The sequence below is a fragment of the Pipistrellus hanaki genome (genome assembly GCF_964339955.1).
Source record: "Pipistrellus hanaki genome assembly, chromosome: 5".
Taxonomy (NCBI): Eukaryota; Metazoa; Chordata; class Mammalia; order Chiroptera; family Vespertilionidae; genus Pipistrellus; species Pipistrellus hanaki.
The window spans coordinates 74,683,281-74,698,743 of NC_140507.1; the positions used below are offsets into that span (position 1 = coordinate 74,683,281).

General features: G+C 50.5%; 1 protein-coding gene across 2 annotated transcripts in view; it reads left to right on the plus strand.

The window, feature by feature from the left end:
• The window catches only part of VAV1 (vav guanine nucleotide exchange factor 1), a 57,571-nt gene extending 49,631 nt beyond the window's left edge, over positions 1–7,940 (plus strand). Inside the window, exons 24-27 of one of the 2 annotated variants that reach the window (XM_084885507.1) lie at positions 1,160–1,247; positions 3,203–3,317; positions 4,600–4,751; positions 6,148–7,939. In XM_084885507.1, coding sequence (XP_084741633.1) covers positions 1,160–1,247; positions 3,203–3,317; positions 4,600–4,751; positions 6,148–6,201 — 409 coding nt within the window. In that variant the 3' untranslated portion in view covers positions 6,202–7,939. Of the gene's footprint in view, positions 1–1,159; positions 1,248–3,202; positions 3,318–4,599; positions 4,752–6,147 lie in introns of both variants that reach the window. The other variant, XM_084885508.1, reaches the window with a different exon arrangement.
• Positions 7,941–15,463: the final 7,523 nt, after the last annotated feature.

Sequence of the window (15,463 nt, forward strand, 5' to 3'; positions counted from 1 at the left end):
ATATATATATATATATATATATATATATATATTGATTTCAGAGAGAAAGGAGAGGGAGAGAGAGATAGACACATCAATGATGAGAGAATCATTGATTAGCCACCTCTTGCATGTCCCCCACTGGGGATCAAACCTGCAACCTGGGCATGTGCCCTTGACCAGAATAGAACTTAGGACCCTTCAGTCCACAAGTGCATGAATGTCGTGCACTGGGTCTCAGGCCAACTCTCCACCTGGAGGGACGCTGTACCTCTTCACGTGTCTCTGTGATCATCGAGACATAAGCTTCCTGGTTCCCAAGATCAGCGACTCCTTAGGGTCACAGTTCATGCTTACTGCTTCGTTTTTAGTTTTGTCCTCATTTCTGGCATCTGGGCATTTCCCCTTTTTTTGTTGTTGTTGAGAACTCAGCACTTTTCTCCTGGGCATTTCTAGGGGTTTTCTGTGTGGGAGGAGGTTTGGTTTCCCAGTTCTCCAAACAGGCCGAAGTGACCATCTCTTGCACATCCTCTGCTCTGAGGCCTGCATGTGGTTTAAGCTAGACACTGTAAGTCTGGTCCTCGCTATTGTAGACCAGCGATGTTCAACCTTCTTTATCTTGTGGCACATAAACTAACTACCCGAGTTCTGTGGCACACCAAAAAATACTTTTTTTTTTTTTGCCAATCTTACAAAAAAAAAAAAAGTGTAATTTTGATTCATTCACACTGGACGGCTGTTGTGTTGTCATTTCTAAATTTGACAATCTAATGGAAAAGAGGGCAGTGCCCCTGACTAAAGAGTCAGGTATTGCCTGTTTTAAAAATTCTTGCATCACACGGGTTGAAAAATCACCGTTCTAGAACATTCCTTTCTTTGTAGAGATCTGACTTCTCAACAACCCCGTGAGTGCAGGAAGATGACTCCTGTTATCTTAGGACAATCTGGAGCCTTAGAGGAAGAAATGGAGGCTTAGAGCAGAAAAGGCCCGAGGGAAGGAACCGGCTGGTGCAGCCAGAAGCAGCTTCTGTCTTAGGCTCCCGCGGTCGCCCCCTCCCTGAAACAGCCGAGACTGCTTTTTCCATGGTTTGGGGGATAGCCTGGGACTGAGGTTTGGCTGAGTATGGGCCTCTGTCCCCAGCCTCAATGACCGTCTCACCCACTCTCTCACTGCCCTCAGGTACAATGTTGAGGTCAAGCACATTAAAATCATGACGGCAGAAGGACTGTACCGGATCACGGAAAAGAAGGCCTTCCGGGGGCTGGCGGTAAGGGCCCATCTCCCCATAGCTCCAGTTTTCCAGGATGAAGGCAGGACCCTTCCTGAAGCTCCGTCTTGAGATGACCTCCCTCTTATCCATATTCACAGTGGGCCCTCCAAGGGCGCTTTGGATCAATTGGCCTTAAATGCAATCCACTAATGACCAATAACGATGATGGTGATGGTAATCCTATATAATAAAAGGGTAGTATGTAAGTCTACAAACGTCAGAACGACCAGTTGCTATAATGGACACTGACCACCAGGAGGCAGATACTCAATGCAGGAGCCGCATGCTGGTGGTCAGTTTGCTCCCACAGGGGGGGCACTGCTCAGCCACAAGTTGGGCTGAAGGCTGGCGAGCACAGTGGCAGTGGCGGGAGCACTAAGAATGTCCAACTGCCCCATACCTTCTTCATCTTGTGGCATGTCCAAGATGGGGAGCTGGCCTAAGCCATCAGTCAGACATCCCCTGAGGGCTCCCAGACTGTGAGAGGGTGTAGGCCAGGCTGAGGGACCTCACCCACAAGTGCACGAATGTCATGCACTGGGCCTTAGTAATAGTAATAAGTAACAGCAGTGAGCATTGACAGAGCACTCACTGAGTGCCACACAGGTTATAGATAGGAAATCAGTGAATCCCCTCAAAACTCATTCTCTGAGTTCCCATTTCACAGATGAGTGAACCTGAGAAGAGCAGAGATCCTTGTTCCTGTTGGATTTGAAGATTTAGCTTTGCCTAATCTGTTTCACGATCATCTGACTGAGCATGAGCCCTGACCAGGAATGGAACCAGAAACCTTTTGGTTCATGGGACTACGCTCGACCAACTGAGCCACTCCCGCCAGGCCAGGAGCCCTTCTTAATAGATATCTTCTTTCTCAGGGTCCTCATGGACATCTTTGGAATCTAGAACTCTAAAATGCAAGCGTGTCATTTTACAGAATATCCCTTAGTTGTTTACTTATTATTGGAATCAGCTTGAGCAGTTGTGTAATAAATACTCCTAAGTGCAATGCATCTGGGACTTGAACTCAGATCACTCATATTTCAGAAGCCAGCTCTTAGCTGCTCTGTTCCACTGCCTCCCGAGAGGCTGAATTCTGGATCCACACTCTTCCAGCCATGGGACCCTGGCCAAGGAACTTGGCTTCTCTGTGACTCATTTTCACCATTTATAAAACACATGGTACCACGAACACATTCCCCTCGGGAGTATTAGGAGATTTGGATGATGTATGGTTGCACTCTAACCAGCACATATTAGGAGCTTCATTATTATTATTATAACTAGAGGCCCAGTGCATGGAATTCATGCACTGGGGGTGGGAGGCCCTCAGCCCAGCCTGAGCCCTCTCACAGTCCAGGAGCTTTTGGGTGATGGGCCTAAGCCATCAGTCAGACATCCTTAGCACTGCCACGGAAGTGGGAGAGGCTCCCACCACTGCCTCTGCACTCACCAGCCTGTGAGCCCAGCTTCTGGCCAAGCAGTGCTAACCCTGTGGGAACACACTGACCACCAGGGGGCAGCTCCTGCATTGAGCGTCTGCCCCCTGGTGGTCAGTGTGCATCCATAACAACCAGTCCTCTGGGGCTTAGTTGATTTGCATATTAGTCTTTAATTACATAGGATTAAATTATAAAAATAAGGCTCCTGGCCACCTGCATGGGGGTCCGGTTTGATTTTGGTGAGGTGGTCGTTAGATAGGTTGATTATTGTGTAAGTGTGTCATGAAGCAAATTGGTTATTAGAGGAACTGGCTTTAGGCAATGTGGTCTCTTCCCTATAAAATGGCCCTGCTGTGCAGTAATGGAATGAGCTTCCCATCCTGGGGATTACTCGAGGAGTCACTTGCCAGGGAGGCCCTGCTTCATGGGAGGAGTTGGGCGTGGCTCCCTCCAGGGCTGCCCCCTCAGGCGTGGGCCTGCTGGGATAGCATCTGTCCTGCTGCCCCCTGCCAGGAGCTGGTGGAGTTTTACCAGCAGAACTCCCTGAAGGACTGCTTCAAGTCGCTGGACACCACCCTGCAGTTCCCTTTCAAGGAGCCCGAGAGGAGAACCATCAGCAAACCGACAGGTAGGATGCTTCAGGCTGGGGCCCTGCAGCCCCAGCTCCTTCACATGGTGGAGAGAACGCTGGGGGACACCAGGGACATTCCTTCCGGTGGACACGGGGAGGTCCTATCTGTCAATCAGCAGGGACCCTTCCTACTCCTGTCTGTCCCTCTGCTCTTGAGTGGTTTGCATAGGTGGACCGGGCTATGTTTTTTTTTATATTGGGGAAGATGAGGACACGAGGCAGTGTCCTCACCTGTTCCTTTTAAGCCTATATTTTTGTAACAATACCAAGGATTTACTAGCCTTCTCCCACAACAAGGCACCTCCCTTAGCGCAGTTTACCTTCCCCTTTCCTTTGCATCTCTTACCCACGGGATTTGTTGAAATTATCTGGAATGTTGGATATAGTTTTCTATAACTTAAAATAATATGACATATGTTTATGAATCCTTTAATAACAGTTGAATCAGACCTGTAAAAACAGAATCAAGAATTACCTAGACCCTATATTTCTTGTTTCCTATGTTTTTCTTTCTTTATTTTTTTAATTTCTTATTTTGATTCAAATTATATTGTTTTCCTGGCAAACATTCTGAAGTATGTTTTTCAGAAAAGTCATATAGGTTGTGTGGTGCCTGGATTTTTTTATGTCCAAAATGTTTTTTTAAAGATATTTAAGAAGTAACTATCATTAAACTATTGGATGACTGAAAAAGCAAAACAACATAACATAAGGACTCCAAGACAAAAATTATTTCTGTTCACAGCACCAAATTGAATAAATGTTTCCGTCTGCCTGCACATTTCTAATTTGTACTGGCATAGATACGGATGTCCAACCTTACCATAGTTGCAGAAATGCTACAAACTAACTACAGTATCACTTACATTGTTCTATGAAGAGTTCTCTGTGTCTTCTACCCCCCTGCTTATCTTTCTCCCATTTCCTCTTTTCTGACTCTCTCGGTCCTTCTTAAAAATGATTAATATTTAATAGCTTAAAATGTTTTCTTTTCCAAATCATTTCTCTGTTTCCCTTTACTATAAATCTATACAAACCATCTTAAACATTTTTATGGTGTTATTTTCTAAATCTGGACGCCGGTTGGGCTGCAAGGGTGGCTTTGGGAGTACAGCTGGGTCCCCTCGGAGGGCGGGACACCCAGCCCTGATCACAGAAGCGTTGAAGGACCCTTCATCCGAGTAGTACCCTCTTGAGAGCATCGTCCTCCCTCTGCGCCTGGATGGTGGGCCGGGTGTCTGCCCGCGGCTTCTCACCACCTCTGCTCTCCCCTCCACAGCAGGGAGCACCAAATATTTTGGCACAGCCAAAGTCCGCTACGACTTCTGCGCCCGGGACCGATCAGAGCTGAACCTCAAGGAGGGTGACATTGTCAAGATCCTTAACAAGAAGGGGCAACAGGGCTGGTGGCGAGGGGAGATCTACGGCCGGGTGAGTGAGGGCTGAGCTTGGCACCTCAGGCAGCCTAGCCACGGTGACGCTGGGCTGGAATGAGGGGCTGGAGCAGCTGGGGCGTGGCTCACGGGAGGCCTCACCTGGTGAAGGGGAGCGAGGCACCTAGGGGTTTCATTCATTGACGCAACTTGCATTTAGTACTTACTGAGCACCTGCTATGTGCCAGACCTGCTGAGTGCCGGGAGACGGAAATGAACACAGTGCAATCACTGCCCTCAGAAAACTCTCGGTCTAGTGAAGAGGACAAAACTGTAATCAAGGAGGGACAACAGCCAGCATTGTGGTGGGGGATCGCAGGGCAGTGTGAAAACCCTAAGGGTGCAGGTCAGGACAGCTTGTAGGCGGCCAAGCTGACTGCTGAGGGCTTTTTGTCTCTTGTTCACTGGAGTATCACCAGTGCCTGGAACAGTTCATTGGTGATACTCCAGTGAACAAGAGCCACTCTAGTAGATGCTCCATAAAATACTGAGTGCATGAAGAGGCGGAGCTGGGGTTAACCACTTTTTCCTGCCTGAATTCAGACCGTCAGGAGGGTACCTCGAGATTCCTCACAAACAGGTTGTTTCTGCCAGGTGTTTTAATTTTTGTTTTGAACCCCTAACCTCTGGAGTGCTGCCTCACTTGTAACGGTTTCTCAGGAATAATTGTTGACTAAAGACAAAGAATGGGTTAGGAGCTTATGTTCTGCTGAGGGGGAGCATGTGAAAAAGTGACCCGGAATACTGCTTAGGTGAAGAGTTTAGTTAAAGGCCATGAAGGGTAAGGTCAGTCTGCAGTAGAAGACAGTTAGGGTTTGAGAGAGCCTTTTGGGGTGTTTAGGAAAGTCTAAGCTGTAAAGCATGTATCCGTCCAGCCTGGCATCCATCCATGCATCCATGCATCCATCTATCCATCCACACAACCATGCATCCTTTCAACAAATATTCTTTAAGTTTATACTGAGTGCCAGGAATGCTTCTAGGCTCTGGGCACTCCGTGGTGAATAAGACACAAGAATCTCTGCCTCGTGGAGTTTATTTTGTAGTGTTTGTGTGTGGAAAGAGGGGGAGACAGGTAACAAGTCCATAAATAATAACATAAACAATCACTAGATGGCGGTAAGGGCTGTGGGGATGAGTGAGGATTGCCGTTTAAAACAGGAAGTCCTTACTGGTAAGGCAATGTGTGAGTAGAGAACGGTAGGAGGTGGGGGCGGTAGGAGGTGGGAGCGGTCGGCGGTGTGTGTGTCTGAGGGGGCATTTTCTGGGGAGGAAGGTATGGCGGGTGCACCGGCCCCGAGGCGGGAGCAACACACACAAATGCCTGCTGTGCCGAGGAACTGCGGGAGGGACGGTGCACAGGCGGTCCTGACCCCTTCCTCCTCTCCTTCCAGATCGGCTGGTTCCCCGCTAACTACGTGGAGGAGGATTACTCCGAATACTGCTAGCTCTGGCATACGGGCAGGAGGACGAGACGCTGCAGGCTGTGAGCCCGAGATGAGCAGGCTGTGTGGCCAGGGACTGTGACAGGTCCCAGCGGGCGGAGCACCCGAGATGGACTATAAAGGGTCTGGTCCCAGCTGACAGGGCCTCGGGGGGTGATGCCCGGCCGTGGTTAATTTATAACACACTGATTTCCCCTGGGGGCTCCTCGGGCAGGTGGGCCTCAAGGCAAGCGCTTTGAATAAAATGATGAATGGAGGGACTGGCGTTGTTCAGGGGCCCTGGAAGGGGCAGAAGGGAAAGGGATGCCGGGGCACAGACAGATGCACCCACTGAACTCTGCCTTCCAGCCTTACCACCCTTTCTGCCATTTAAAATAGGACCTGAAGGCCCTAGCAGATGGTTTGGCTCAGTGGATAGAGCATCGGCCTGCGGACCAAAAGGTCCCAGTTCGATTTTGGTCAAGGCCACATGCCTGGGTTGTGGGCTCAGTCCAACGTGCAAGAAGCAGCCGATCAATGATGTTTCTATCTCTTTCTTCCTCTTCCTTCCTCTCTGAAATAAAAAAAAAAAAAAAAAAAAAAAAACCTGAAGAAGGAAATGGACCTCCAGGTAGCATGAAAGCATTTGACACTCATAGATGCTGGATCACAAAGCATCACTCGCGTTTGCTTTCTCTTTACCGGAAAGGGATTGCTAGTTGAAGCCCCTCTATTGCTACTGGGCAGTCAACACTTTGTCCCAATTGAGTCTGGGTCTCCTTAGTCAGTTCTCCCCAGGGTCATGTTGACATCCTAGGGGCTGTGGCCCCGGGGTGATGGGGAGACCACTGGGACCTGGTGCCGATCGGCGGTCATCCTGCCACCTGCTGAGCGGTCGTGGCTTCTGCCTCACCTGTGCTTCCTCTGTGGCTTCCACCTCCTTCTCGAGCTGTTTCTCCTTGAAGGTTGGGTGGGATGACTCTACCCCCAGGGTTGCCCTGGGTGGTCATTGGCAACCCTTTTCCTTGACCAAAGCATCCTGGTTGAGATGATACGTTATATGGTCACTGTCTTAGACTGGACTTTTCCAGAGGCAGAGCCCAGGCAAGGATTGGGGTTTTTTGTTTCACATACAAATGTCCAATTTTCCAGCACAATTTGTTGAAAAAGACAATGCCTTTGTACCTTGGTTGAGAATCGATTGGCCAAACACGCGTGGGTCTATTTCTGGACTTTCTGTTCTGCTTCATCGATCTGTGTCTACTCTTTCACCATCACCACTCTGTCTCGATTTCTGTGGCTTGGAATCCGACAATAAAAGCCCGAGATGTCTCGGTTGGAGGATGTATTGCCATCTGGAGTAGCTGGCAATGGGGCACAGTTCAGCTGGTGAGCCCAGCGGGGCCTGGCTCCTTGATATTTAATCGTTGGCTCATGAGTCATGTCCGTTTGCATTTTATCAGAGGGAGCAAGAAAAAGCCGGCGGACACTCTCAGTGTTCTGCTCTATCACTGAGCTCGTTACATACGTTGCTTCTCCTCCGGGTTCCTGCAGGGGACAGACTTCCTGCCAGCTTGTAACACCGTGTCCCTTCCTTCCCGTCCCCAGCAACGTTTCTCTGAAGACTCACTGCCCTCCTGCTCGGAGCTTCTCCAAGGGCTCCTGTGTGTGGTTGGAGCTCAGTCTCTTGTGCGGTTGTAGTCACGTGGAGCTGGAGCGGGGGCAGCTGGGTGCTGACCTGAACTCTCCCCTCCCTTCCCCTCCCCTCCCCTCCCCTCCCCTCCCCTCCCCCCTCCCCTCACTCTCCCCCCCTCCCCTCCCTTCCCCTCTTCTCCCCTCCCCTCCCCTCTCCTCCCCTCCTCTCCCCCCCTCCCCTCCCTTCCCCTCTTCTCCCCCTCCCCTCCCCTCTCCTCCCCTCCTCTCCCCCCTCCTCTCTCCTCCCCTCCCCTCCTCTCCCCTCCCCTCTCCCCTCCCCTCTCCTCTCCTCTCCTCTCCTCTCCCCTCCCCTCTTCTCTCCCTCCCCTCTTCTCTCCCTCCCCTCCCCTCCCCTCCTCTCCCCCCTCACCTCCCCCCCTCTCCCCTCCCCTCCCCTCTTTCCCCTCCCCTGTCCCCTCCCCTCCTCTCCCCTCCCCTCTCCCCTCCCCTCTCCCCTCCCCTCTCCTCTTCTCTCCTCTCCCCTCCCCTCCCCTCTTCTCCCCCTCCCCTCCCCTCCCCTCCCCTCTTCTCCCCCTCCCCTCTCCTCCCCTCCTCTCCTCCCCTCTCCCCTCCCCTCCCCTCTCCTCCTCTCCTCTCTCCTCCCCTCCTCTCCCCTCCCTTCCCCTCCTCTCCTCTTCTTCTTCTCTCTCTCTCCCTCTCTCTCTCTCTCTCTCTCTCTCTCTCTCTCTCTCTCTCTCTCTCATCATGGAGCCTAGTGCCCCCCCCCGCCACCCCCCCCCCCGCCACCCCAGGCTCTGCATAGCTAGCTGGGGGTGCTCACAGCATGTTGGCATCAGGGAGGCCAGGATGCATGTATGGAAGCTGCAGGCTTTCAGGTGTGTTCCAGCTCACAAGGAAGAAACTGAACCATCTTTTTTTTTTTTTTTTTTTTTAATTAATCCTCACCGGAGAATATTTTTCCATTGATTTTCAGAGAGAGTGGGAGGGAGGGAGGGAGCGGGGTCATTATTTGATGCAAGTCCTCATTTTGTCCTTGAGACGTCCTCCAAGTCAGTGGGATGCTGGAGGTAGCTCCCAGTGGTTATGAAAGCTGACGGTGAAATCCCCAGGAGTTCTGCATGCTGGTTGTTAAACACAGCGATGGTTTTGCATTATATAATCGCATCCTGGAACAGGCTGAATTACAAACAGGTGATAAAGGCATCTCGCTCATCACCTGCTAGTTATTTTGTACATGTTGCTGTTATTTGTGTCCTTGTGGTCAGCCTATGACATCTGTGTGGCGGGACTGCTATCTGATGGTGTGGCCCCTGCATTTCTCCGCGCTCAGCAGCGTTAGGTCAGATGGCTCTTCCTTGGCTCTTCCCTTATGACCACAAGACGGCTGGTGCAGCTCCCTCCCAGCTCATTAGCCACATCTGTGCTCCAGGCAGGAGGCAGGGAACAGAGTCTTTTCCAGAAATCTCCAGTCAGTTATAAACTCTCACTTTCCTACAGCAATCACTTTTAACTGTCTTAATGGTCTCTTCCTCCTCTGTATTATCTCTATTTTATTCAATAAAATATTTATTTAGGCCCTGGCTGGTTTGGCTCAGTGGATAGAGCGTCAGCCTGTGGACCAAAGGGTCCCTGGTTCGATTCCGGCCAAGGGCCTGTACCTGGGTTGCAGGCTCCTCCCTGGCCCCAGCCTTGGTCAGGGCTTGTGCAGGAGGCAACCAATCAATGTGTTTCTCTCACATCAATGTTTAACCACAATAACCACTTCTGCCTGCCATCCCAGTCTCCCCTATGTATGGAAGTATGGAAGGTAAAGATTTATCTTTCTCTAGTCCTACTCACCCCCTCCACATGCTACACATATACAAACTTCCTTATTTCATATTCTAAGGATAGTTTTGACACGGCTTAATTTTTGAAATATATTTTAACTTCAATATTTTAAAAACACTGAACCAACAAAATTACCTTTATCAGGTGATCAAGGTCAATATCAACAGTGATAAGTCATGTTGACAGCATGTACCCTGGATGCAATGTGATGAAAATGGCACTTTACATAAAAAGATAAGGATAGTTTGAGGAATTGTCATAGCCAAGAGGAGCCTAAGGAGGCAGGACAATCAAATGTAATGGGGATTTCCCGGAACAGAAGACGACATCGGGTAAAACTAAGGAAATCTAAATAAACTATAGACTTTACTTAATGATCATGTCTCAAGATTGGTCTGTTCACTGTAACAAATTTTCCAGATTAACGTAAAATGTTAGTGACAGGTGAATCTGGGTATTGGTACGTGGGAACTCTCTAAACTATAGGATCAATTTTTTCTGTAAATCTGAGACTTTTCTAAAAAGAAGTCTATTAAAATATTGAATTACTAGCCAATGTTTATATTCTGATGATCATTTATATTGTTCACAAAGTGGACCTTGTGTACTAAGACTATAACATTAAAAAAATATTTTTATTGATTTCAAAGAGAAAGGGAGAGAGAGAAACATCAGTGACGAGAGAGAATCATTGATCGGCTGCCTCCTGCACACCCGCTACTGGGGATCGAGCCTGCAACTTGGGCAAGTGCCCTGACCAGGAATGGAACCGTGACCTCCTGATTCATAGGTTGATGCTCAACCACTGAGCCACACTGGCCAGGCAAGCCAACAACATTTTGTTTTTCCCAGAGTTAGCAGTTGCCTGTCTTCTGTTCACGTAAATCTCTCAAACACTTGGAGTAATTCATCAACTAAATTTATTTTTCAGCTCCACACACCACTCTTTGTCGTCTTCAACACCCCCCCCCCCCCCACCCTGCCCCGCCCCGGCAGTTCCCTGACAAAATTAGTAAGGGTGCTGTGGCTACAGAAACAGCTTAGTCAGTAAAATAAGAAAAAACAAGTTTAAAGAAAAATATCAAATAAACAATACTACGGCTGGAACGAAGTTTGAGAAATGTCTACTCCATTTGCTCCATTCTCCTCTTCTTATTTTTATTGCTTGGAATTACACTTTGTTTTTGGACTCTTCCCTCCTGGCCATGGGTCCAATGACCTATGAGTGCTGGAGTGGCAGCCCCAATCCATCTCCCAGCCCCAGACACCTGACAGTGTCTGTCCATCAGCTAGACAGTAGGAATCAAACACCCTGAAATTCAAGCAGGAAGTGTGTCATTTGAGGAAGAGTATTACATTCCCAGTCTCACCTTACTACTGTCTTTCCTGGCTCAGCCTGTGTGGTTGGCATCCAGAGCTACTAATAAAAGAACCCGTGTACATCATTTCCCCGTGGTTCCAGGTATCTTCCTTTGTAAGAAACTATTCCCAAATGCAGTGGCTGAATACAACAGCCATTATATTCTACTGGAGGCCCGGTGCACAAAATTCGTGTACTGGGTGGAGGGTGTCCCTCAGCCCAGCCTGCACCCTCTCCAATTTGGGACCCCTCGGGGGATGTTCGACTGCTGGTTTAGGTGTCCCTCTCCCCCCCCCCCCGCCCCCCCCCCACAGGGACCGGGCCTAAACTGGCAGTCGGACATCCCTCTCACAATCTGTGACTGCTGACTCCCAACCGCTCACCTGCCTGCCTGCCTGATTGACCCTAACCACTTCTGCCTGCCATCTCAGTCTCCCCCCTGCTCTGCCCTGCAGACCTGGTCCCTCTCACTGCCCTCCCCTGCCAACCATCTTGTGGCAGCCATCTTGTGACCATATGGGGGCAGCCATCTTGTATGAGGATGTGATGGTCAATTTGCATATTACCTCTTTATTATATAGGATTATATTGTATTCAATTGCATGGTTCTGTGGGTCAGCAACTCGGGCAGGGCTCAGCTGGGTGAGTCTTCTGTTCTACGTGGTGCTGACAGGGATCACTCAGGAGCATTCAGCTAGCAGGTGTGCTGGTCAAAAGCCCCCTCCCCTCCACCTTGCTCATGTTGGGGCCTCGCTCAGATGCCTGGAAGACTGGGCTCTTCTCAGGTCCCCCAACTGAAGCTCCAGCATATGGCTTCCCCAGCATGGTACCCTCTCGCTGGTGAGACTTCTTACATGGTGGCTTAGATCTCCAAGCCTGAGGGTTCCAGCAAGTACATGGAAGCTGGTGATGTTCTAAGACACAGCCTCAGAAGTCACAGAGCATCACAGACTTCCTTCGTGAATCCGTTCCCGCCCACCCAGATTCAAGTGGCAAAACACACCATCCACCCCCATCTCAATGGGAGAACTAGGAATCCGTGGTCTTGTTTTAATCCACCCATCTTCCATCTAGAGCGCTCTTCTCTGCCACCTAGCCTGCCCCGCTAAGCAAGAAGGAGAAAGAAGTGTTTCATCCCTGCGTGGACAAAGAGAAAAACAAAAACGGGCCCTTCCTCAGAGAACACATTGCTCTGTGACCTGCTTCTGCCCCAGGCACCAAGGCCATCATCCTTGGGCACAAGCCGCAGCTGGGCGAGCCCCCGGATGCCAGCTCGCCACACCGGACATTGTTGCCACTGACTCTCCCCTCCCGCCCCATCTCAGTCCCTGACCTTTTGACTTGGAGTCACCCTTCCTCCCTGTCTTCCCAACCCTGCTCAGTCCAACCCGGAATCCCACTCTATGTCTCAGGCCCCAGTACATGCTCCTCCTCGGGGACAACGGATTCCCTTGTCACCGGGCGCGGACCACTGTCTGTGTGAGAATCCCGGTTCCCTTGCCGCTTCCGGGAATGCCCTCGGGTCTCCCTCCTGCCGCAGCTCTCCTGGCAGCTGGGGCAAATGGGGGCTGTGCAAGGGGGGCAGACTGTTATCACAGTGAACAGGAGGGCCGGGCGGGGCTCTGTGGCAGAAAACGCACTTCATTCATGCAGAACCTGGAAAGATCGTGGGTTCGTCAAATCCCTTTCTCCTCTGATTGTGTCAAACTCAAGAGGGGCCGTCACCCATTAGAAACGGTGTTTCAGATAAAACCGGCAGAGAAGGAAGACCCTCGAGGCCATAGTCACAATGATGTTAGTTATTTCGTGACGAGGCGCCCCCTTCCCCGCCAGCCCCACAGACACAGACACAGACACAGAGCAGACCTCCCCTCGCTCCCGAGGAAAGCCTCCCCAAGACGCAGAAAGCTTCCCACCAGCAGACAAGGGCGGGCATCTTTCCTGCTGAGGTCAGGATCATCGAAGGGCTCATGTCCCCGTACCATCCATCCAGCAGGAGACAGTCGCAGGCTTTGATTCTCTGTTGTTCGATTACGCTGGCCATTGGCCTCATGGGGCCGCTTAACGGAGAAGTGATTAAAATTTAACATCTGCCGAAGCCGGTTTGGCTCAGTGGTGGAGCGTTGGTCTGTGGACTGAGGGGTCCCGGGTTCGATTCCAGTTAAGGGCATGTGCGTTGGTTGCGGGCACATCCCCCATGGGGAGTGGGCAGGGGGAGGCTGGTTGATGTTTCTCTCTCATCAACGTTTCTGGCTCTCTGTCTCTCTCCCTTCCTCTCTGTAAAAAATTAATAAAAAAAAGTATATATATATATAAAAAAAATTTAACATCTGGTCTCTCCGTCCCATTGGATACTTTCAAGTGTCAGTAGCAACGCCGTGGCTGGTGGCTCCTGTACTGGGCCACTCGGATAGCCGGTTCTCCATCCTACAGCAAGTTCTACGAGACCGTCCGCCTCTCAACAAGCTCACAGAACCGGTGTCTCATTTTGGAGAAATAGGAAAACAAAGTCAGGATGGCTCAGTACGACCTATTGCCTCCACTGGGAAAAACACCAAAATTCTACTTTGACCCTAGCTGGTTTGGCTCAGTGGATAGAGCGTTGGCCTGCAGACTGAAGGATCCCAGGTTCGATGCCGGTCAAGGGCATATACCTTGATTGCAGGCACATTCCCAGTAGGAGGTGTGCAGGAGGCAGCTGATCAATGTTTCTCCCTCATCAATGTTTCTAGCTCTCTGTCCCTCTCCCTTCCTCTCTGTAAAAAACATCAATAAAAAAATGTATTTTTTAAAATACATGCAGCGACACTATTTGTGTTTCCTGCTCAACACCCACCCCCTTCTTATGGCAAAAGCACAGTGATTTTCCTTCTGGGACCCCCCCCCCCCCACCCCGGTCCTCCTCACTCCTCACTTACTGTCCTGGGTCAGGGGGGTCTGATCCCACAGCCAGCCCCAGGGCCTGGCCTTCCACCAGAACATTCCTTCCCCTGGCTGTGGTGAGCGGTTCAGTCACGTTGTGCCCAATAGGAGTAACCGCTTGAATTTGGGCTGGAATCGGTGGTAGGGGAGTCTACCTCCTGGGTTGCCAAGGAGGTGGGATAAGGACAGGAGCTGCTGGCGGCCTTCCTCCATTAACCTGCGGACAGGACAGTCAGCCTGCAACTGCCTCATTGCGGGAGAAAGCAGAGCAGAGAACCCGGAAGAGGGAGTACTGGTGGCACCGTGGACTTCTGAGACCAGCCCTGACCTTTCCAGTCACATGGTGCTGTTACTATAATATTAACACCTTGGTGGGAACGGTTCTCCCACACACTCCTGCTGAGGCCTGTGTGGCCTGGGCTTCTGTCCTCACAACCACAGAGTCCTGATGAGCCTGTGCTCGGAGCCTGGCTATCTACTTACACAGGAAACGGAGGCCATGCTTTCTCTATTCTCTCATTGGTAAGATGCACTTCATGTGGTAGGAGGGTACCGAGTCCAGACGGGCTTCCCTGCTGCTGTCTGGGTCATAGCTCCCTGACCCCAGGGATCCCTCTTTTTAGGCTGAGGCTACTTAGCAGATTCTGTTCCACGGGAGCTGGATGCAAAACAATCTGATGGAGTTGTTGGTAGAGTCTTGTCTGGGAAGCCCTAGACTGGAAGACACATGGCTTGGAGGCAGAGAGCCTGAGGTTGCTCTGCCGGAGGCCCTGTCCTCTGCCTAAACCACCTTCCATTTGACCAGGCTCAGGCAGGTGTCTGTTCCTGAGAAGCATATACACCGGCGAAGAGACTACCAAAAGCCGACATGGTGATGAATTTGAACCGGCCAATGCCATTTCTAGGAGTTGATTTCCTGAAAATAATCAAAGTATGTAAACAAAGATTTGGAAGTTTCCCTCGTTTTGTTGGTTTGCTTTCTTTTCATTTTGATTTTTGGTGATGTATGTGGCTTTTACCCTAAGGAACTACCAGCCTTCTCCTCTCCCGTAGAGAAAAGTCAAATGGTGATGTTTACATCAAAACAGTACGAAACCTTTAATGGAGCTTAGGTTCTGGGACTACCAAGCAAGGACCTTCACTTACTCTTGATAATCATTGGGCGAACAGCACTCTGGGAAGGAGGGCTTTACCCACCGCCCTGCCATTCCCCCCCGCCCCCCCTCCAACCACCACCCCATGATTTGGGAGGAAAGCTGTGGAAGCAGAGCCTCTAGAGTTCAAATCCCCACTCCACCACTTACTAGGTGTGTGATTTGGGGAAAGTTGCCTAGGCCTCACCTCCTAGAAAATGGGGGTGATACTTGCATATACAGCAGGAAGTTGCCAGAGGCTCTGATGAGCTGAATGCAGATAAAGGTCCCAGCACAGTGCGGGCACATAGCCAGGGCTCCACAAACAATACTACTGTCACTTGGAAATAGGGGGGTGAGACAGGAAACAGAATTCCTACATGAC